The following is a 24,753-nucleotide window of genomic DNA, read 5'->3' on the forward strand; positions in this document are numbered from 1 at the left end:
TTTTTTTTTTTTAAATGGTTATGCAACCTGTTTAATGCATCCCTCAGGAGTTTTGCTCCAACGGTTATCATTTATATTGAATATAATGTGCAACGGGCCCATCCTGAGTATAGTTTGTCTTTGAACTATGTATAAATAGAATCATGCTGTATATATTATTTTTGTCTTATTTCTCACAACACTGTGTGAGATTTATCCATGTTTGTTTAGCTATGGTTTATTCACTTTTATCTAGTATTGCATGATACGAATATACTACAACTTAATATTTTTCCATTATATCTATCAATGGCTGTTTGGATTATTCAGTTTGGAGCTTTTACTAAACAACTACAGAGCATTTGTAAACATTTATCCTGCTACAGCCATGCCTCCCTGAACAAGCCCGATCCCATCTGATCTTGGAAGCTAAGCAGGGTCGGGCCTGTTTAGAACTTGGATGGGAGACCAACTAGGAATACCAAGTGCTGTAGGCACAAAAATTAAAAAAAATTAAAATAATAAAATTAAAAATAATAATAAAAATAAACATTTATCCTGGTATACTCTTTAACATTAATGTGTATTTTCAAACATTTAAGGGTATAAACCTAGGAGTAAATTTTCCAGGTCATACAGTATGTCTGTTTTCAGCGTTAACTTGAGAACGCCCAACCTGGTGTCCAGCACAGGTGAGCATTCCCATTCCTGTATGTCTTCCCTGGTGCTGGGTACTGTTATACTTTGTGATTTTTATCAGTCTGGTGAGTGTGTAATGGTTATCTCATTGTGGTTTTAGTTTACTTTTCTATTTAAGAATGATATTGAGCTCCTTTTCATGTCTGTTGACCTTTTTTTGTGAAGTATGTCTGCTTAAAAAAGTCTTTGGCCCATTTTTCTACTGGGTTGTATGTCTTACTGATTTATAGGAGTTTTGTTTCTGTAGCAAGGATATGAGTCTTTTATGTGTTACAAATATCTTCTCTCATTTTGTGGTTTCTCATTTCACTCTCTTTAAAATGTTTTTAAATGAATAGACTTTTTAATATTTTAATGCAACCAAATTTACCACTTTCCCTTTGATTAGTGCTTTTCATTTCTTGTTTGAAAAAGCTTTCCATCCCCTGAGGCTATAAAGATATTCTCCTTTATTATTTTATGAAAACTTCATGGTTTTACCTTTTATATTAAGTCTGTCATCTACCCAGAATTAATTTTAGGATATAGTGTGAGGAAAGTGTCCTATTTTATTTTTTTCCATGTGGAAAACCAATTGTTCCTATGCCATTTATTGGAAAATTTATCCTTTTCCCACTGATATGCAGTGCCTGTTTTAGTGCACCATTTTTAAAGAAACTTGTAAACACACAGTATTTCTCAAGCACTATGTGCCTTTGGGAATTACATCAGCAGAGCAGAGTGTTGACACTCAAGTCTAATGAAAACAGTAGACTATAATAATTAAAGAATTTGGAAGTTGTATAAAATTACTTATGGGATGTACATTTACCTCATTATAAACATGATGCTGAAAGCACAGTATGTGTATAAGCTTTGAGAGCATCCATGCTGGCATTATAGGCTCACCGTTGTTCTTAGTAATTTTTTTAAAAAAATCTTTAAATTTGGGCATGTTACCACCTTAAGGAATCTCACTTTCCCAGACGTAAAACAAAAATAATGCTCATCTCAGTGAGGTAATAAATACAAGTACAGTAACACAGCACTTGACAGAGTGTCCTTTAGAAAAGTTTATTTACTTTATTCCACATAATTCACAGTGCTGCACAAATGGGAAAACTGCTACACTGAGAGAGATGAATCAAAGACAACCCAGTTCTCAATCTTCTCAAGATACCTGTCTCCCTCCACCGTTCTTGCCACTCAGCTGCATGGCCACACTATTCATTTCTAAGTACTCTGAATGAATGTACTAATAGTTCAGAATTATTATTTGTCATCAGACATGATAAATGCTTATTTTATTCACAGTGTGACATTCTAGATGATTCAGAATCTGGATTATGTTCATAATCCATTCCTGTGATTTAGCATGTCTTTAAAAAGCTAACAAAACTTCTGAAGGGAAATGATATCATTTCTCAGCTAGAATAATTATCATTATAGTTTTCTCCAGATAAAAGTTGCATAGTTCTTTGGTGACATTCTGTGGATACTGCAGACCATCTTTTCCTTCATTGAAATGTTTTTCTCCTCTCTCAGCTTCCTTATTACAATGATATTTTTCTGATTTTCTTCTTTTTGTCTTTCTCCTTTTTGCTGCATCTTCTTTCTATTCCTGTGCCTGCGGAATAGGAAGTACCTATGGGTGTTTTCTAAGCCTTAATTCCCAGATGTTCCTTTTTCTTTACTTATTCTTTCAAAAAAATTTTATTCATTCATTACTCAGTTCCTCAGAACATCTTCACTTGAATTTTTTCTTACCTTCTTAAACTCAAGACATAACAAAATATATATATATATTTTTTCTTCCCAAACCAACTTCTACCTTCCTTGGGTCTTATGGGTCTAATCTGCTCAGCCAGACATGCATGCATGGTCTTACTCTCTACTTTTTACTCCTTTTTCATCTCATGTGTTCAGCCTACTCTCAGCTACTGTTCAGTCTTTTAAAAAATATTTTTTAAATCGTCTTTCCTTTTTTTTACTATTCCTTTATCACAAACCTTCAACTTCATACTTAATCTAGTCTTGCTTTCAGGTTAATTTTACTACGTCACTTGCCTGTTCCAAAAGTTTCGATGACTCCTCATTGTCTCTAAGAGTGGTTCACATACCTCTTCAGAAAGAATTATATTTTGTTTGTTTACATTCACATGTCTAAATTATTTCCAGGAGATTCAGTAGGTGAAAGGTAAGGCTTGTGAGTCATTCCAAAGTTATTTTTTGTGATTCTGATGTACAGTCGGGGTTGAAAATCAATGGTTGGAGAGAGGATAAGGGGATGGAATGGGTGGCGCTTATGATTAGATGTAATTATCATGATAGTAGTTTTTGATTTTAGTTGGTAGGCTCAGGGATGCTCATTGCATTGCTAAAAATAATTTCTACTTCTAGAAGGGGTGAAACTTTGTGACCTTGAGTTAGGTAGTGGTTTCTTAGATATGACACCAAAAGCATAAGTGACAAAAGAAAATCTAGATAAATGGAACTTCATCAAAATGAAGAAAGAGAAAAGATAATCAACAGAATGGGAGAAGATATTTTCAGATTATATCAATGGACTTGTATCCAAAATATAGAAAGAATTCTTACAACTCAATAACAAGACAACTCAGTTTAAAAATGGCAAAAGATTTGAATAGACATTTGTCCAAAGAAGATATACAGACGTCCAAGAAACACATTAAATGATTATCAACATCATTAACAATCATGGAGGTGCAAAATCAAAAGCATAGTTTTAATTTTTTAATTTTTTTTTTTTAAAGAACAATAATAAGTGTTGGCAAGGATGTGGAGAAACCAGAACCTTTGTACATTGTTGGTGGGAATATAAAGTGGTGCAGGCACTTTGGATAACAGTTTGGGCAGTTCCTCAAAAGGTTACACATGGGGTTATACCATAGGACCCAGCAATTCCACTCCAAGATATATACCTGAGGAATTAAAACATACATCTTCAAAAAACTAACATGAATGTACATAGCAGCATTATTCATAATACCAAAAAGTAGAAACAATCTAAATGTTTGTCAACTGATGACTTGATAAAATGTAGTATACCGGTACTATGGGTATACTACATATTATTATTATTATTCAGCAATAATAAAAAATAAACTACTGATACCTGCTACAACATGGTGAAAACATGCTAATGAAAGAAGCCAGTCACAAAAGATCATATATTATATGATTCCTTTTATATGAAATGTTCAGATTAAAGAACTCCAAGAGACAGAGTTGATTAGCCTAGGGCTGGGCATTTGTGGGAGAGTTGGGATGGGGCAGATGGAGAATGACTGCTAATTGGTATAGAGTTTTTTTCCTAGGGTGATGAAAATGTTCTAAAACTGATTGAGGTAATGGTTGTACAAGTCTCTGAATATACCAAAAATCTCCAAACGGTATACTTTAAATGGGTGAACAAATTTTATAGAAAAGACTGTAGGAAAGAAAATCGAAATAAAAGGCCACGAGTAGAGCAGTGGTGAGACTGTCATGAACCAAAGATGATAATTTATAATCAAATTCTTTGTATCTGAAGTCTAATAAAATTTTTAAGTTTTTTGATAAAAAGAAGTAAAGGAAAGAAGGAAAAGCACTGGTTCACAGGATGACGTCTAAGGTCCTTGTTCTATCATTTAAAGCTGTATTTTGTCTGGCCTGATGCTACTGTGTAATCTTATTTCTTGCCACATACCTCTGCCTTGGCTATGCTTTCCCTAGCCAACGTTCAGAATACCCTTTTCACATCCCCTCTCTGCCTCCTTATATCCTAGCCATTCAACTAAGTTTTACTTCCTTTTTGAGTCCTTCCATAGGAACATACCTTTTCTGCCTTTGGTTCTTTCATAGGATCCAACACTATGTACCCATTGGGAGGCTTCCATATGTATGTGTGGTATAGACAAGTGAAGGAAATTGAGGAACCTAGAGATTATGAAAGAGACATTAAGAATAAGAAGTTTTAGTACATAATGAAAGACATTATAAGAACAGCTCCAGAGCCAAAATAAGATGAACAATCCCATTCAATGGAAATAAGGTTTTCGAGTTCAGGGTAACTGAGCAAACTTAAGTTCTAAAAGTTTTTGTTTCCCTGCTGCTTTGGCATTTCTTATCCAAGTCAGCAAGAGTTCTTCCTAGTTCATTTCATTCATTTCTTTAAATTTTGTTGTGAGGATTTTCTAATTTCGATCATCTTATAGTTTTTCCGATGTTTATATGTGTAAATAACTAAAAACCAACAAAAATCTTAGTAATTCTGTTCCATGTCTGTCTATTTTCCGTGTACCCCATCCCACTTCCACTTCCACACATCCCCTAGTACTTCCCTAAACTACCAACAAAACCCAAAATATATTGGTTTGATTTTTAACTGCTTTTATTTTTCTTTCCAGTCTCCATGAAATGTGTAGCAAAATGTTCCCAATTGCAAGCAGCTGAGAGAATAAAGAAGATTTGTTCTTCCCATCCTAGTTATTCAGTCCCTGAAGTGTTGATTAGAAGGAACTGGACTTTCAAAATGAGTTCCAGATTTAGTATATGTTAATAATTTGAGGCTTCTCCCACATCCATAATTTAAATTTTTCAAAAATAAGTTATGTTATAGCCAAATGGACAATGAACCAGCCAGAATTTTAACTTAAGTTGCACAGCAGTATTGAAGATTAATGTGAAATACTTGTGAAGAGGCACAGCAATATGCTTTCAATAAAACTATCAATTTATAGTAATATGTATATTGAACAGGGAGGGTGGGTCAGAACCTGTTAGGTTTGGTGTATTAAAGAACGAATTGGAATATCCCAGAATCATTCATCACAGGAAGCTGGACTTAATGGGGAAAAAAAAAGAAAAGTGTCATAGCAGGCAGAGAGAAGCAAATTTATATGTGCAACACCTTAGAGTTAGGAGTAAGAACAATATTTGGAATGATTATAGGAGACCCCTTGACAGGTTTACAAGACTACAGGATTTTTGCTTGGTATGTAATAAGCAATAAGAGCAAGGGGATGGAGGTTTTGTTGCTGTATCTTACTGAAATTGAAATTTTGCTATTGATCATTGGGTCTAGTTGTGGAAGCCAGCTGTTTGACTGGGACATGCTGTGGAAGTAGGTGCTTCCCCAGATGTGACCCTCTCTAATTGTCAGGCCCCAATCATCTCATTCATTCTTGCACACTTATTTCTCATATATACACCTAATGGCAATCCAAGTGTAGCCATCGCTGAAAGTAGTTCCCTTTGATATTGTTTCTCTTGTAAAGATTTCCTGTTTGGTAGAATAATAAACAAGCTCATGCCATTAAGTTTGTGCCTTCCCTTCCCCAGCAGAGTGGAAGGGTAGAAAGGTTACTAATTGTAGATAGAACGTTCATGGTTCAAAATGAGAAATTTACTGTGTTTTTAAGCTGCTTATTAGGAAAATTTAAACTCGACTTTTTAATTCATTGTTCGACTTGATAGAAGAGGCATTTTCCAATGAGGAATGAGAACATTTGATTTCTCATAGAAGTAGCTATAATAATTCTAATGATGGCCCGGACCTCTTAGCCCCTTGCGATCATTAAGTTCATTTTAGAACCTTAGGAAGGATGACTAGGAAGTAGAGGCCCTAGTACCTGGCCAGCTGCCATTGTCAGTACAAGAAGGCTCCAGTAGCCAGAAAGTGATAAGAAGACTCCAGTATCCAGAAGGTGATAAGAAGACTGGCCCAGTGATTTTATTGCAGTTTAATTTACTGATCCTTTCTTGAGTCCTTGCTATGTATGAAAACACTGCATGGAGGTTAGGATAAATAAAATGATATCCCTCCTATTTAACTAGTGGAGGGTATAAATACATGATATAACTAAGTATAATATAAGGCAGAGTTGTAATTGGGAAGTAGAGGTATAAACAAAGGGCTATGGAAGCACAGAGGAGGAAGCCATTGTCATGGTATTTTGCAATGGAAATCAGTTAAGGCTTCATACAGGAAGTAATATTTGGCTGGGCCTTGAAAATGAGTGATATTTCAAATGTAGAAAGGAAAGGAAAAGACATGGCACAGAGAGGAAATAGCATAAGAAAGGCACATAAACACAGGATGTGAGTAATCCGTTAATGCCAGAATGGCCAGGGATAAGTTGGAAAGGTAGGGTGGAGTTGAGTTATGAAAGACCTTAAACGACAGTGCTAAGAGACTTATACTATTCTGTAAGCAGAAGGGAGCCACCAAATGTTTTTGAGTGATGAAGTAATGCAGTGTGGTTTGTGTAACATTCACTGTGCTATGAATGGATGGCTTAGAGGAAAATGAAATAGGTACAAGTAGTAAGCAACAGTGTTAATCTAGGTCAGAGGTAAGAATATGAACTGAGATGGTAGGAATGGAAAAAGAAAGGAGGAGATGGATTCAAGACACATAGGGTAGAAGCAGTAAAGGTTTTACCACTTAGAAGTGAGAAATGGAGAGGGAGAAAGGAAAGATGACTCTAGTGCTCCTAGTAATTGGGTGGTAATGCTGTTAATGACCATGGGAACATCCCTGGAAGAGCAGATTTGATTTGATTTTGGAAAATGGTGAATTTGAGGTATTTCTTTCCAGGCAAGTATTAGAAGTTCATGTCAGAAACTTAAGAGTTGATACCAGGGTCAGAGATATAAATTTGGAGAATCATTACCAAACAAATGTTAGTGGAAGCTGCGGGAACAGAAGAGTTAGCTTTAAGAAAATGTATAGCAAAGAGCCTTACTAGAAAACACCTTCTATAGAAGGTAGAAAGAAAAAAAGCAAATAGCAGACAGTTGTCAATGAGAGTAAAACTAGGAAAGTGGGGGAGAGAGTTTGAGAGGATAAGGAGGTTCTCAGCATTCTCAGATGCTGTGACTACAGGGAATGTGGTAGGTCTGGGGCAGGAAGGAGTTCTAGCCTCTCATACATACAAGCTGTTCAAATAAATATTTATACACATAAAAGTATAAGTCAGCGACTCTCTATCCTTTGGCTTATCATCCTTGGTCATTTTTTAGTATTCTTCCCCAAACCTCACCCCTCCTATTTTCCATCTACTCTGTTTTTAAAAAGTGGGAGGTAGATAAAAGAAGGTGGGAAGTTGAAGCCCAAAGGAAATTGAAATTAAAATGTAACTTCTTTCTTTGTTCAATTTATAAATAAGTTACATATTCTCTACTTTGAATAAACCACCTTAATAATAATGCCACTTTGTCTAATTTTTAAAAAATTTTTATTAAAACATAGCTAACATTATATTAGCTTTTGGTGTACACCATACTTATCTAACATTTATATACCTAAAGAAGTGATCACCATGGTTTTGTCTAATTTTTTAAGTCAGAGTGTCTCCAATGGTCATAAATGTTTGTCATATGTAAAAATAATCATGAAAATTTGGGGTCTAGTTGAGTAGGCTTACATGTATTTAAGTCCGATGTGGTCTTAACATCAATCATCCAATTTCATTCTTGTTCTTACGGAAACAAGTACCACTCACCTCACTCAGCCTAGGTTTTTTAAGGGAACAGTGCTAGTTTTGCTGAAGTAAACCAATCATGTTTACTTTTAGTTAACCAGATATTTTTTGCGTTCCAGCTCATCTGTATCTCTATTTCACTATTGTTTTAAGTGGCTGGTTATATCATTTCTAATTGTTCTCTTTTCACATTGGATATTCAAACTTAGTGGCTTAGAACCTTTATTCTAGTGACTAGAAAGTAATATTTGCTGGTTAAGATAACATGAGTTATGTCCATTTGCCTTTCTAGATTTCGGCTTCAGTAACCTTTTCACTCCTGGGCAGCTGTTGAAGACCTGGTGTGGCAGCCCTCCCTATGCTGCACCCGAACTCTTTGAAGGAAAGGAATATGATGGGCCCAAAGTGGACATCTGGGTATGTAACTGCCTTCCCTTACACACTATAGCATTAGTTACCCTTGTTTGATGAAACTGTCCCCACCCTGGATAACACAAAATGCTGGACGTGAATTAAGATCTTGCTTACCTGTTCTTTCAATCCCCAATTCTTTGTGCAAAGTCTTTCCGCCAACACTTATCTTATGGATTGAGCCACAGACTTCAAACTCGCCCTTTGCATCTGCAAAAAAAAAAAAAAAAAAAAAAAAAACCCCAAGGGCAAGCTTGAATGGGCGCCCTTTGGAGAACAGAGATTCTTTCTGTTGCTGCCACTTGCGTTCTTCCTGGAGGATGAGTACTGAAATTCTAGATATGTTACCCAAAATTAATGTCCGGAAGCAAAGAAGAATGTTAACTGTTCTAAAGATGATGTGGCCTTGACAATGCCCTATATTATTTCTCATTTAAGAAAAAGAAGAAAAAGTTTATTCCATTATCTTGTGCATGACTCACATCTTCTTCAGACACATACTATAATGGCCTCTTTTGTTCCCTCTGATGCAATTAATTGTACGTATTCTCTGTTTGGGATGCAGAGCCTTGGAGTGGTCCTCTATGTGCTTGTGTGTGGTGCCCTACCATTTGATGGGAGCACACTGCAGAATCTGCGGGCTCGAGTGTTGAGTGGAAAGTTCCGCATCCCATTTTTTATGTCCACAGGTAAGGAAGTTGCAGCACACTGGATTCATTAGATTATTAAGTTATCCTAGGAATTGAGTGGGGGTGTATAAATAGCCCTCTTAACATCCTTTCTTAGCTCCAGTTTGCTGAATTGGTACCTCCGGAGGCAAGGTACTATAGGAACTATGCAGACTTTGGCATTGGATAGATAGCCCTGTTGTATTTGTCTGAGTTTGGGTCTGGGCTTTGCACATAGCAGCTGGTGTTGTGTGGCAGTTACTACGTCTGTCTAAGCTTCAGTTTCCTCATCTATAAATGGCTGGCAGTTTTTGCTAGGACTGTTACTATGAAGACTAAATTAAATAATGTATGTAAAGAGTCAATAGGCCCGTCACATAGTAGCAAGGCAATAAATATTCCTGTCTCACCTTGTCCTTCACTCCCTCGCCCACCCTTTTTCAGGATAATATTTCTGTTTAGTGGGACCCAACTGAGATGTGGTAATAAATGCCAGGGATCAAGCAACCTTTACACCTTAGTCTTGCTGCTACTTGCTGCTACATTTCCTACTTCTATGATATTTATCCCCCATATGCAAATTTTTTAAAAGTACTTTTTAAATGTTTTCAATAAGGTAAGTAGCTCTTGGAAAAAATTAACACTGGAAACAAACACCACATATCCAGAATCTACAGTGTTTTATCACTATTAATATGCATATAAGAAAAACATTTTAGACACTGTACAGTAAGCAATCTATTCAGTTTTGCTTAATCATATTTTCATTTTAAGGAACAACATACAGAATGTAGGTCCACTTAAATTGGTAGCAAAGTATAGGCACGTGGGAATTGTACTTTAAATAAATAACTTTAAATCTCCTTAGAATTAATGACTTAATAGTATATCAGATAATGATAAATGCTGTGAGAAAAATAGGGAAAGAGGTTTAGGGATGTTGGGTGGAAAGTTATTTGAAAAAATATGGTCAAGGAACCCCTTCATTGAAAAAACAACATTTCAGCAAAGACTTAAAGAAGGTGAGGGAGTGAGCTGTGTAGTCTGAGGAAGAGGAAGAGCTTTCCAGCAATGTAAAGGCTGCAGGGAGAGAGCATGCTTGAGTGTTTAAGGAAAGGATTGAAGGCCTCTATGCTCAGAAAGGAATGAGTGACAGGGACAAGAGAGATGAAGTCAGAGAGGCAAGAGAGAGCTTACTTTTAGGGCCTAGTCAGTCAATATAAGACCTGAGTTTTTACTTTGAGTGAAATGCAAAGGATCAGAGGCTTTAACAGAGGAATAACATAATCTGACTTTAGGTTTTTTTTCTGACTTTTATTAATTTGAGGAATTTCATGGTGACTTTTGTTTTATTAAAAAATCACTTTGGCTGCTCTATTGCTTGAAATGTTCAAGGGCTGAAGGAGGGAGACCAGTTAATAGAAGACTTTTGCAATAATCCAGGTGAGAGATATTGGTAGCTAGTTCCCAGACTGTGGTATAGAGGTAGAGATGGGAAGAAGTGGTCAGATTCAAGAGATACTACATACTGTATGGCAGTCATTGTTCAAAGCATTTAATAAAAATTAACTTAATTATTATAACGGCCCTATCAGATACATAAGACTATTACCCCCATTTTTACAGGTGATAAAACTGAAGCCAGGAGACATTTAGCAATTTTCCCAAGATAACACAGCTACTAAGTAGCTAAACTAGAATTTGAACCTAGGCAGTTTGGCTCCAGCAACATTTATGTTGGATTTGATGTGAGAGAAAGAGTAATTAAAAATAACTCACTTATATGTGGTATCTAAGGAACAGAAAGAACAAACTAATCAAAAACAGACTCACAAATATAGTGGACAGTTTGGTGACGGACTGAGGGGAGGGGGGTTGGGAGGCTGGGAGAATGGGGTGAAGGGTTAAAGAAGTACAAATTACTAGTTGGTAGTTGGGCACGGGGAGCATGGAAGAGGGAATGCAGTTAGCATTATGATGGCTAAGTGGAGGGCCAGGGGAGGGAGGGAGCAATTGAAGGGATTGTTTTATGAACATTATAGATGTCTAACCAATGTACTGTATACTCGAAACTAATTTAAATATAAATTTACTTAAAAAAACAAGTAACTCCAGGGATTTTGGCTTGAGCAGCTGGGAGGATGAATTTATTGCTAACTGAGATGGTAATGGCTAGGGAAGAATACTTACATTTTGGAGAGATGTTTTAGATGTGTTAGTTTGAGATGCCCATTAGACATCTCAGTTGAGATATTGTGTAGGCAGTTGAATGTAGTAGTACTGTAACTTAGTTGAGAATTGTGGGCTGGAGGTGTATATTTGGGAATTATCAGGGTATAGATAATATTTAAAGCTATGAGATGGGATCACTTTTAGGCATTGATTACAGAGAAGAAAAGAGGTCCAAGGACTAACTTCTGGAACACACTAATATTCAGAGATTAGGAAAATGAAGAGGAATCAGCATAGGAATGGCTAGTGAGGTAAACTGAGAGTCAACTGTCATAGAAAACAAGTGAAGAAAATGTTTCAAGGAAGAGGAACTGTGTGGAGTGTTGCTGATAGGTGACTGAGAACTGAATATTAGATTTAGAAATGTGGAGATCATTGATGATCTTAAAGTACAGTTTTGTTGCAGAGGCAAGAGCAAAAACCTAATTCATGTGGATACAGCAGAAAAGGAATAGAAAGGAAATGGAGAAAGGAAATACATATAACTCTTTTCAATTTTTCTATAAAAAGAAGCAGAGGATGGGTCCAGTAGATTGCTTTGGCCAGAGGTACCTGTGATCTTGTCATAATCAACTGGATATCCTCAACCTTTATCATAATGACTACCCAGCTATATTTAGCATGTCACCACTCTCTTTTCTGTTTTTAAAAATCCACTGTTTTTTGGGAAGGTTTAGGTATATAGCAAAATTGAGCAGAAAGTACAAGGAGTTCCCAGATACCCGCTACTCCCTCACACTCATAGCCTCCCCCTCTTTCAGTATCCCGCACCAAAGTAGAACATTTGTTACAGTCAATCAACCTACATCGACACTGCATTGGATTATCATCCAAAGTCTGTAGTTTACATTAGGGCTCACTCTTGGTGGTACATATTTTTTGGGTTTGGACAAATAATAATGACATGTATCCACCAGTATAGTATCATACAGAACAGATTCACTGCCCTAAAAATCCTCTGTGCCTATTCAACCTTGCCTCCTCCCAACCTCTGACAATCACGTCTCATTTTACTGTCTCCATAGTTTTGCCTTTTCCAGAATGTCATATAGTTGCAATCATATAGTAGATAGCCTTTTCAGATTGGCTTCTTTCAATTAGTGATATCCATATAAGGTTTCTCTATGCCTTTTCATGACTTGATAGCTCATTTCTTTTTAATGATGAATGATATTCCATTGTCTGGATGTACCCCAGTTTATTTACCCATTCACACACTGATGGACATCTTGGTTGCTTCTAGGTTTTGGCAAATATGAATAAAGCTGTCGTGAACATTTGTGTGCAGGTTTTTGAGTGGACTTAAAATTTCAATTCATTTGATAAATACCAAGGAGTGTGATTGCTGGATTGTACAATGAGAGTATTTCTAGTTTTGTAAGGAACTACCAGCCTGTCTCCCAAATGCCATTTTGCATTCTCGCCAGCAGTGAATGAGAGTTCCTGTTGTTCCATGTTCTCGCCAGTATTTGATGTTATCATAGCTTTGGATTTTTGTCATTTTAATAGATGTGTTGTGGTACCTTATTATATTTGCAATTCTCTAATGATGTATGGAAATGATGAGCATTTTTTTTCATATGCCCATTTACCATCTGTGTATCTTCTTTGGTGATGGGCCTGTCCAAGTGTTTTGCTCATTTTTTAATCAAATTGTTTTCTTACTCTTGAGTTACTCTTTACTTTTTGAAACACTTTTCTCATTGCTACTCAGACACCATGTTCTCCAGTTTTCTTCCTGCCTCTTGATGTACCTTCTCAGTCTTCTCTACCATACTTCTCTTTCTCTGTTCATCCTTTAAGTCTTTTCCTCTTTATACCAGCTTTCTAAGCCATCTTACTTACTGCCATGACTTCAGAAATTGCTGTGATGTTCAGTCCCCAATTAATGCTCAGTTAACTCTCTGGGCCAGACCTCTCTTCCATCCAGGATGGAAGAGAGGTCTGGCCCTCAAATTTGCTCTATTCTGTGTTCCCTATCTTAATGAGTGACATCTCCATCCAGCTGAGGCAGAAACTAGCCTTGATGTCCCCTCTTCCTCTCTCACCATTGCCATAGCTGATCACTTACCAAATCCTGTAGATCCAACCTTCCATTCCTATAACAACTTCTTTAATGACCTTTGCCTAGATTAAATACTAGGTAACTAAATGGATTCCTAGCTGCAGTCTTATTCCTCTCCAGTCTATTCTCCACATTGCTGCATGAGTAATTTTTCTAAAACACATATATAAAAACAAAGCATGCACATGAGTGTGCACGCGCGCGCGCGCGCACACACACACACACACACACACACACACCTGATCGTATCATTTTCCAGCTTGAACTTTTCAATGGTTTTTAGGCTAAAGTTCACTCTTTAGGCTAAAGTTTACTCTTTAAAGTGGATAGAGTTCTGCTTTCAAACATTTTTGATCATGACCATAGTAACAAATATATTTTATACTGTGACCTAGAACACACACACAAACTTTCTCTCTCTCTCTCTCTCTCTCTCTCTCTCTCTCTCTCTCTGTTGAATAAAAGGTTTTTAAAAAGCAAAACTTGCCTTTACTACATGCAAGTGTATATTTTATTATATATTTTATTTTATTACATTAAAAATGCTGATTATAGCATACTAAATTTATCTCATGACTACTGTTTGGAAAATAGTGGCATAGAAATGCCTTTATAACCTCATTCCTGTCTACTTCTTCAGCCCCAACTCTTATTCTACATCTAGTCTCCATCATTTCCTTCTTGTTCTCTGAACAAGTGATGTTTTCTGGATTAATTCCCTCTGCCTGGAATACTTCTTCCTCCTATACCCCAACCCACCCTACCCACTCCTGTATTCTAGAATAAGAAATTAAATGTGATAGAAATAAGAAACTAGATAATTTCTACCATTCTTCAGGTCTCTGGACTTTTATCATGGGACTTACCAAACTTTTTATTGTAATTACTTCTTTCATTGTATGTCTTTCACACTATTCTGTGAGCTTAGAGAAAGTGAAGACAAATTTTTTTTTTCACAGTTGTCTATAGCCTAGCACGGTATCTGGCATGTGATAGGACTTAGTAAAAGTAGATAATAAATGGAATCCTGCTTTCAACCCTCCCATGGCTTTCATTTACACTTATAATACAGTTCAAAAAGTTATTATCATTATGGGCCTACAAGGCACAACTGTGATTGCCACCCGCCCCTTAATCTCATTTTCTACTATTCACCTTAGATTCTGAGCTCTGTTCATAGAGGCCTCCTTGCTATTCCTCAGACTTGCCCAGCACATACATTCCTGTTCCCTCAAGTATCTGCATGGCGTGCTTCCTCACCTCACGTGAGGTTTCTGTTTAAATGTCCCCTCAGAGGGGCCTTTCCTAACTACCCTTATCCTCCCTTTTCCATAACAATGCTTTATTTTTTTTTCATAGAACTTTCCATTAGGTGGCATTATTTGTTTTTGTGTCCCCACCCCCCACTATACTGCTTCTTGACTACAATTTTGTTTTTGTTTACTGCTATATTCCCAGGACTTAGGGCAAAATATTTGTTAAATGAATGAAGGAATGCATGCATAGGTTTGTTAAAATGCTAACTATCTAAACTTCTCCAGAGTGTATACTTGTATTCAAATAATATTAATAACAGTAATTTACATTTCTTTAGGGCTACTGAATTTACATAGTGTTTCCTGTATTTGATCTAATTTGAGCTATGTAACTATACTCTGGAATTGGTATTGACATATATTTTTCATTTTGCCAGTGAAGTTTAAGAAGCTGAAATTTAAAGAAATTAGTTAACTTGCCTAAAGCCACACAGATAGTAAATGACTAAGTCAGTACTCATATTCAGTGTTTGTTCTTCTACACCATACTGTTGCAAAGAAATGGCAAGATAAACAAACCACTTCCTCTTCTTCTCCAATATCCACAGCATTTCCTGTGAGCAACTTGGATCTCCTCTACTCTTCACCCCCACTCCCTGCATCATGGCAAAAGATTTTTACTCAAGCCTTACTAGAGCTGGCTTCAGGTAGTGAATGCTGATAAAATAGCTAACCATGTTGTCAACCACATTGTCTGTTAGTGCTTAGAAATAAACTGTACAGCATTTAACTACTTAGAAAGAACTGATATTTGTAATATGATGTAAGTCAATATGAAAGTTTAAAGACTCAGAGAACACCAACATAATTATCCTAAATATGGTCACTTTTTAATCCCAGACAAGTAATTCTCTAAGTAGGAATAAATTTAAAAAAAAAAAAAAATTAAGTACAGAAAATGAGAAACAACCCAATCTAGAACATAAGTAGTCAATTGCTGTGTTACCAGTATGACCTCTCCTGCCCTCAGGGATATATACCTGTGCTTAACCTTGCCTAACATCATGGGCCTGAATTCCAAAGGCCCATCAGAGAATGCTGTCAACAGGATAAGGCATAGGAGAAAATGAATTCATAAGATTGTTTAGTCTTTTCTTAGCTTAAACATCCTTCAAGTACCATAAAGTTTCAGGTTCTTATGAAGGAAACCTAGAGTACGTCCGTAGAGTTCATCTTCTGTGTATACTTCTAGTTTCTGGGCACTGTTGCACCTCACTAGACCTAGAGTTAATTCTTTATCTGGAGGCTGGAGCCAGCTACTTTCTAGCCTGTTAGACCCACTATCACTTTACTGCAGAAGGTAGTGTGGTTGAGGGAAGTCCTAAAGAGCAAGATACTTTCCTTTCTCAGTCTATTGTCATGGACTTGAGCTGAGTTTATCCATTTTTCTGCCAAAAGGATCTAGAAACTCCAACAGAGCTGGTATAGTTTTCTAAATTAGCACTTGGGAAGCAAAGTAGGGAAGGCCCCATAGTCTAGCTTCTTCTAGCCAAGTTGAATTCCAGAGTATCTACAGCTGTGTGGGAAGCCATGCAAATACAAATGGATACAGTTAGTTCAAGAATTCTAAGCCTCTCTTTATTATCAGTAATGGGTGGAATAAAGTATCCTCACAATTAGTGGATATTTCTATGTCTGGTTCTTGTTTGATACAAGCTTCCCTTCATGGGCATCCTGATATATACTAAAGACACACTTTCAAGTTGGAATGACAGCAGTATAAATTTAAAAGAGGTTTTATTCGAGGCTGAATTGATTTTATACTACCTAGTTTTAGAAGTATATATATGTCTTCTTCCTTTCTCCCCTAGAATGTAAACTCCTTTATATCAGAACTGTGTTTCACACATCATCATTGTCCATAAAAGCTAACAGAGCCTGGTATGGTATAAACATTTAGTAAATATTTTTTAATGACAAGCTGAATCATTGCCACTTACCTATAGACTCTTACATCAGACCTCTTGTGTTTTATTATTAAATGTTAGGTAACTCACTGATGATGTGAATTATTAATTGGTTTCACGTACATTTGTTATGTAGGTACTTAGGTAAATGACCAGGTTAAGTGACTTCTAGTTTTAAAAAGGTTTTGATCTACAATAGAGTTAACTTTCTATGTCCAAGTAAAATAAGTTTAGTCTAGACCAGTGTTTTTGGATTAAACTTAGAGCATCCCAAAGAACAGTTAGGTAAAACCCCGAGCCTAAATTACAAAAGGACTAAAAGTTGAAACTTGCTGTTTTTTTTGAGCTGTTATAAAGATGAGCCTTGGCCTGGCCACATGTATTGGCTCCCACTGCGGGAAGCCAATGACTTAAATTTTTTGAACACCAAACTCATTCACTACTAATACATTTTTTAAAGCCATCAGAGGCCTACTTCTTAAACCTTAGTTTGTCTTATTCACCAGTCATACTAACTGCTAGTGAATATAGTAATATCAACTGAAGGAAAATTAATTTGTAATGAAAAAACTATAGGGACAGTGAGAGCATAGAGATCTCTTGTGGACAATATTTTTGAGTCCTTATTGATTAAACTTCATATGACTTAATTAATTGTAATACTACATAAGCATTTTATCACTGGAAATGCAAGACCCAGACTTACATAATGCTTCTGATGGAGACTGTACTGTGCAGCTTCTGCCAAAAAGCTTCTACTTAGATGCAAACAACTCTGCACTGATTGGCTTACTCATCAAGAACCACACAACATCTTGCTTGGCTAAAAGCATTTTGTTTAGACAGAATGGGACAGGAGATTAAAGTAGCTCACCCATCAGTTTCCGTATACTAAGGGGCTCAAAGTCCTCAAAGCAGTTCTCTCATACCTTTTTGAGGCATACTCCGCCATGAGGGAGAAAATCTGTGTAGTACTTTTGTGTTGGTGAGCACAGAAATCACACAATATGTCAGCAAAGAAGCTAGATCTACTTCTGAGTTAAGGAGGCCTCCGCTGACCATCTCCATGATTTTACCTTATATAATAGAAAACCAGCAGATAAATACTGGTACTGCCCTATTTATTATTACCCTTTTAAGCAAACTGACTCCTAGCTTATGGTAACCTTATAGAGGCAAATAGAGAAAGGGAGGAAGTTCTAAGTAGAAAGACTCCAGAGACTTGGATAATAGCTCATATTCATTGAATGCTTTCTACATACCAGACTCTATTGCATTAGCTTATTTAATATTCAAAACAACCCAACAACCCTATGAGGTAAACTGCTATTGTCACTTGATAGACAAGAAAATTGAGGCATGGTAAGTTTAAATAACATACCCAGAATCACACAGCTAGAAAGTGGCAGAGCTTAGATTTGAACCCTCATGGTCTGGCTTCAGAAACATCTGTCTTTGATTATGTTTTAATTCTCAATAAATACTTATCTTCCAAGTTATTCTAAGTATCAAAAGAATCCTAGAATAGACATTTTTTCATCTACATCTGGATTATTTATTGAAAAAAAAGTTAGTATCAAGTACTCTATATTGGACTCTGGAATAAAACTGAGCCAGAAGTTTGTTCTATAATGATTGATATTAGGACTTAAAGATATATTTAAATAATGCTATGATAGTATTAGGAACAAATTTTTATTTAAAACGTGAACTACAAATTGGACAGCCTCTAGTGTAACAGTATAGCATGCCAGGGTCTTTTCAAGGTCGGGTAGTTGTTGGTATCTCCAGCCTTTAAGTCAGTATCTCCTAATTCTAAATCTTAATTCTGGAAGCATCACAGCCACCTATAAAAACTGTTGAAAATAAGAAAAGTTTAAGAAGTAGACCTTATTTTTCTAATAAATGGAGATATGTGGGTCAAACATTTGTTTTCTCCTCAGTCTATCTCAGATTGATAAACTGTTAAAACTGAAGAGAAGGCCTCTCACTCTGTTTATTGATTCTTAATAGAAGCCTTTCTTATCAGCTCCATCTTTATTTGCTAAATTGTGCCAAGCCATCTCTCTTTGGTCTTTTGTGTTCAACCACAGAAAGTGTCTCAAAGGAAGTACTTATAAGGAACTTCATTTCTATTCCAAAACATTCTGATGATAATTTGCAGAAAACAGTGGTGTTGAGATTTGTATTTAAACCAAGAACTCTCCACTTTCTTGTCTGATCTCTTGCTGTCAGACTATCCTTCTAGGAATGTTACTCAATACCCAGTACTAGGACTTCCATTTTTTATTACAGTCAGTTCTAAGATTATGCATTTTCTATGGTTGTGTGAAACTGATATTGGCTCCTACTTCAAGTAAAGTCCCTTAACTTGCAAGTTAGAAATGCTTATATATTTCTATTGTGACATAAAAGCATTAACATTTAATTTAGAGAATAAAAATCTTCTAATCCATAGAGCACTGTTGTTCTAATAATATCCAGTAAAATAAAATTTCATGCCAACTTCGACAACAACCAAAAAAAACCCCTGTATTTCATGTGGTTGCATTTAGGTAATCTCTGAATTCATCTATATAGGGTAGTACATTCGGTGTATGTTATTTTTATATAGAAATGTCTTATTTCAAGACCATTTGTCCACATTGTTTAGATTTTTAAATAGTCACTATGTAAAATAGGTTTGACCTTAGCTGACAGCTGACAATGACAGAGTTTCCCCAGGCATATTTAAAAATGTCGTTTCTAGGGCTTAGTCCACAAACAGTGAAGCTGGCCCTAACTCTGGCCAGCTTCTTACCAAATGAAGGTATCTTGGAAAAAACACCCATAATTTCTTATTAATTTACTTTTTAATTATTTCTGTAGAGATCATGACATAGCAAGATAGTCACACTATTTTAGCCATGATTATGACAGGATCAGGACCTTATGACAGACTTTATCTATTTATTTTATTAAGAAAAGCAGCATGTCTTATGCATGGTTTTTCTTTTTGGAAAAGGCCAATAGCATTAAAGAAGAGCTCTGGGTCACAAACATTTGTAGATTTAGAATGTATAAAGTAAGGGCATAGACTCTTAACAAAACCATGTTCCTCCATCCAGAGATTGTCCTTGCAGACCACTTAAAAATCTCATTCTACTTGTCTGCTATAATAGTATTGGTTCTGCCCCAGACTGGTACCTGATCTGGACAAAGTGAATAGATAACAGAATCAGGCAGTATAGCACATGATACCCTTGTTCTGAAAATCTTAAGACTTTGGTGCCATTTAACTTTTTAAAAAAATGTATAAAGTTATTTATTTTCCAGAAAAACAGATGTTTTAGAAATTTAATAACCAATTTATTTTTGTCTTCTTTTCAGATTTTGAGATTTGAGGAAAATAGAGCCTCTTTGGAAATTTAATTGTTTTAGAGAATTAAATATTATTAAGAAGTTTGTTAAAATTATTGAAAATAAAGAACTCTTGGGCTAAATGCTTTGGGATTACCTTTTACACACTTAGTATTTACTGGAAAGAGCATACAAGAAACCAGACAATACCTTTCCTCCAAGCACCTATAAGAAACATGAATTTCCTGGATAATTGCTTTTTCTTTGCGTTCTTTCCATGCCTTCTGGCACACAGATGTCTTCTGTTTCCCCAGCTCAAAGTAATTTTATGTGGTCAGAAAGAATCTATGACTCAGTTTCTTTCAGACCATTCCTCTGCCCACAGAGCTGAAAATGACTGCTTTGCCATGTCCCATACTTTTGGCATCACATGAAGGATTTAAGGGACGTTTGGCATTCCCTCCCTTATAGGATCAGCCTGAAGATTCTAGTTCCCTAAATCACCGCCTATCTTTTCTCCTTGTCTGTGATTCCTTGATTGAGAAAGCCTGTTGTTTCTAGCCTTCCATTATAGTCTTCATCACCGTGCAACAAGCAGAGTCTATAAACTAAGTTCACTCTTCTGTAGTGCATTTAATTCAACTTAACATTGCCCCTTAACATTGTTTTCCAGCTAGTTCACAGTCTTCTGATCATGAATTTACCAAGCCCATTTTTTATTAACTTGGCTTGAAGATGACCCTATCATGATGGAACCTGTGAAGATGATATGGCGTTTGATCTGTCAGAAGAGGAATGAAATTGATTTGATTTGCTTTTATCGAGATATGCTGGCTACTACCTAAAACATCAATAATTAATTTATTTTAGGTACTATACAGGTTAAGAACTCTGGCTTTGGAGTAAGACTGACCAGAATTTGTATCCTGGTTTTGCCTCATATTATCTGGTCAAGTTCCTTCATTTCTCTAATTTTTAATTTCTTTATAAAATGGATATAATAAATAATAGGAGTTGGTGTGTGACTTAAATGCTTAAATAAGCTTAAAGGGTTTAGCACTCTATCATGTAAGTGCTTAATAAATGTCTGTAATTATTATTAAATAATGTTTTTTGAGAATTGCTCTTTTAACCTTTCATTCCATCCTTCCCTGTGTTGTTTTTACTCTTTTCTCTGTCACTCGCTCTCTTAACATGCTAAAGATATATTATTAACACTTTCAGCTAAATCCCTGGGTTTTATGGAGAACACTCATCTGCCAAGAGTTCTTTTGTTGTATCATAACCTTGATGTTATGGCTATGCTCCCATGCAGATGTCTCCTCAAGTGGTAATCTGATTTACAGATTATTCTGTATAGTCTCAGAAAAGATCAGTAAGGAAGTACCCCCTGTGTGAGACAAAGAACTCTAAAGCTCAAAGGGGACAGCCTTGCAAATCATGTGATTCTGGTTTTGCCCCCAAACAGTGCCATCTCTCAATCTTCTGTAAAATGATAGTTATGTACTTTTTTTAACTTGAAAAATGAAAAATGCCCATTTTATTGTGGATTCTTAGAATTCGATTATTAAAGTTTTTTGAAGGAATTGTAGCAGTCATCTAGTTCCCTATTTCTTTCCATTGGCATTATTGAAGGCCTATTACTCAGCAAGAGACAGTCTCTGTCCTTAAAGGACTCCCAGTTTTCCTCACACCTAATGCTGGGAGCCCTTCTAGTGACAAATGCCAGCCTCTAATTAAACATGTCTAGTGATAATAAGTACACTGTTTCACAAGACAAATCATTCCCTTTTCACAGTTACATGGTTTTTAGAGTTGGGGGGTGGGGTACCAATGAGTTCGTCATATCCACTTGTTTCTGGACTCAATTTTGCACATGAAGATCTTGCTCAGAACACTAAATCTATAATATGGATAAAATTAGCTGTGTTCCAGGTGCGGCCCTGGCCACTTGACTGCCTGCCCCCTCTCACTTCCCTAAAGAGTCCACCTCAGATCCCTAGGACCCTGATCCAGTAATTTGGATCAACTCTAATAATTAGGAAGACTTTTCCTAAATTGAACCTACTTCCTAAATATTCCATATTTAGGCCCCTGGAGGCACGATGTAAATCCGCTTTGTCTTCTTCATAAAAACCCTTCAGACTTGAATACCCAGTGTGTTCCTTATCACCTTTACCTACACTTCTCCAAGATAAATCGGCCTCATTGCTTTTAACCTTTTTTCACATAGCATGTTTTCAAAGTTTTAGTCAGGAAATTCTTTCTTTAGTTATTCTATTTCTTCTTCTAGTCTGAGAACGAGAGACAGAACTACTATCTTTGGTGAATTTGAAGTTGATTTTTAATTCCCCTTCCCCATCCTTCATTTTTTGCCCCTCAGGCCGAATATTTTCAACCTGTTAGAGAAAGCTGTTTATTATCAAGGTCAAACAAGAAAAGAAGATGTTAAAGACCTGGCCTTCTTAGATGGAATCACATTGGCAATCTCAACTGAATTCCCGTCTTAGGACCCTGCCCACACAGCAGCGCTCTCTCCAAAGTCATCCAAACACAGGCAGGGCCTGAGCCCTGCATCCTCCAGTTAATATTCTGATGGCATATCGAGTTTCATGGGCCCACAGTGATTTTCACTGCAGAGACCGCTTGGCGTCTTGTGTAGAACAAATGAAAGCAGCCTCTGAATGATGCTGCTGCTCTGGCACACATAAGCAGAACAGCATATTCCTGTATTGCCCAAAGTGCTTCAGTTTCATTCAGTATCAAAGGCTCTGCCTTTTGGACGGGAACAAGTGATGGAGCCATTTTGACATTAGAGTACTTCTTGGCATCTGGGAAAGTTGATATTTGTACCTTTTAATCTGAGGCCCCATCTTTTTTCCACTCATTTTAGTTGACTGTTCTGTGCTTGATTCTCTTATTAGGTTTGAGAGCATTTATTCCCTTTGTTTCCACCCTCTTTCCACGTTTTATGTAGAATAGTGCATCCAAATCTAGTTTGAATTTAATTTCATGAACTGTATATATATATATATATGACACTTAGGAAGTATGAGTTGATAATACTAACTTTCTGCATTTTGTCATATTTGATCTGTGGAACATATGAAAAGTGTAGATTTCTGTTTCTTTGCATGCTAGATATTATGTAGGGCATAGAAAGTAAGAGCTCTTATTCTCTAGGTATGACTACTGCAACAAGGGCTTCTTAACCTGGGACCCATAGACACTTAGAGGATCTCTTGCACACTTTTTGGGCTCCTTTAAAAGCCTAAAATTATATGCAAAATTTTGTGTATGTTCTTGTTTGTATTTTTCTGGAGATTTTTCAAGGCATCTGAGGCCAAAAAAATGGTTACAGATGACTAAATAGAGGTTTCAAGATCGTGAAATTGAACTAGATATGTCTTCTAATCAGGACATATTATGGTGGTATCGATTAATTTTTTCTTTAAGAAAATTGTCTTTTAAAATCTCTGTTTTAAATCAAGCTTGTAACTGAATGTCATTCCGCGTTGGTCATCTGAATCAGCACTCATGCACTAAATGCTGTATGGAAACCAAAAGAAAACAGAAGAGTGCCATCTAGAGATCCTAACAAGAATTTCATGGCTTGGGAACCAAGTCCAGGCCTTCCCTACAAAGGGGCTTTAGCTTTAGTAACTTTCTAAATTAAGAACATTTTTTTTCCTCAAGTAATTGCAGACTATAAAGGCGTGTGTCAGTGATATTTATAACCTATACAGATGCTATATTATGGGGTCTATGCTTGCTATTCTGGAAACAATTTTAATAAAAGCTTAATGTCGTAGATCGCACTTACTCTTTTTTAGAGATGTAGGAACTTCAGGCCTTAGGATCTACACCGAATTTGAATATACTTTTAATCACAAAGCAAGAACAAATAAATGCCTTCTAAAATCATTTTGATATAGGGACTTTGTTGTATTTTCTTTTAAAGTTAGAATAAAGTAAAAATTAAGAGTAATTTGCCTTAATTATTCTTAGTATTCCTTTAAAGATTATAATATAGAATAGTATTTACCAGATGTGCAGAAATTGTAGGGTTGCAGAATTGAATTCACTCTGAAAAAATAGAGCAAACAATTTATACCTATATGAAGATGTGTAGCAGGGCAGTCAAGAGCATAACTGTCAAGTTCCAGCACTGCCATTATTTTGCAATGTTGAGTTCATTAGTTAACTTGTTTCTTCTTCTTCTATAAATGGTGTTAATCATATCTAATTTAAGGGTATTGTGAAGATAAATGAAAAAAGTTAATCACAGTGCCTTGTATATAAAAAGTCTTTTAAAATTAGAAATAATTTATTATTGTTATCACTGGCCAGTTTTGTTTTCAGCACAGCTATAACGAAATAGAAACAAAATTTTTAAACAGAAACTTACTACAGAATTTTATAGTTTTAAAGAGCATCTCCACAAATACAGTCTCATTTGATTAGAGTAAGTATTCAATAAATACCTATTTGTTATATATATTCAGTAGCTATTTATTTAGCTCCTATTAGGGGTAATAACCATCTTTGGTATTAGAGGTTTGGTACTGAAAATAGTGGTAAGAAAGACATGGACCTTACATTGTGGTGGAGGAGTTAAACAATAAACAAGTAAATAAATAAGATGATTCACAAAGTCGTAAGTGTGAAGAA

At 36.0% G+C, this 24,753-nt stretch overlaps 1 protein-coding gene and 1 pseudogene across 5 annotated transcripts in view; both read left to right on the forward strand.

Moving 5' to 3' along the window:
• SIK3 (SIK family kinase 3) overlaps window positions 1-24,753 on the forward strand; it is a 216,685-nt gene that overhangs the window by 156,790 nt on the left and 35,142 nt on the right. For all 5 annotated transcript variants that reach the window (XM_011383189.2, XM_023524879.1, XM_011383188.2 and 2 more), the window contains exons 5-6: window positions 8,437-8,561; window positions 9,121-9,244. In XM_011383189.2, coding sequence (XP_011381491.1) covers window positions 8,437-8,561; window positions 9,121-9,244 — 249 coding nt within the window. The remainder of the gene's footprint in view (window positions 1-8,436; window positions 8,562-9,120; window positions 9,245-24,753) is intronic.
• On the forward strand, window positions 358-476 carry LOC111732931 (annotated as a pseudogene).

The sequence above is a fragment of the Pteropus vampyrus genome, unplaced genomic scaffold, assembly GCF_000151845.1.
Source record: "Pteropus vampyrus isolate Shadow unplaced genomic scaffold, Pvam_2.0 Scaffold505, whole genome shotgun sequence".
Lineage (NCBI taxonomy): Eukaryota > Metazoa > Chordata > Mammalia > Chiroptera > Pteropodidae > Pteropus > Pteropus vampyrus.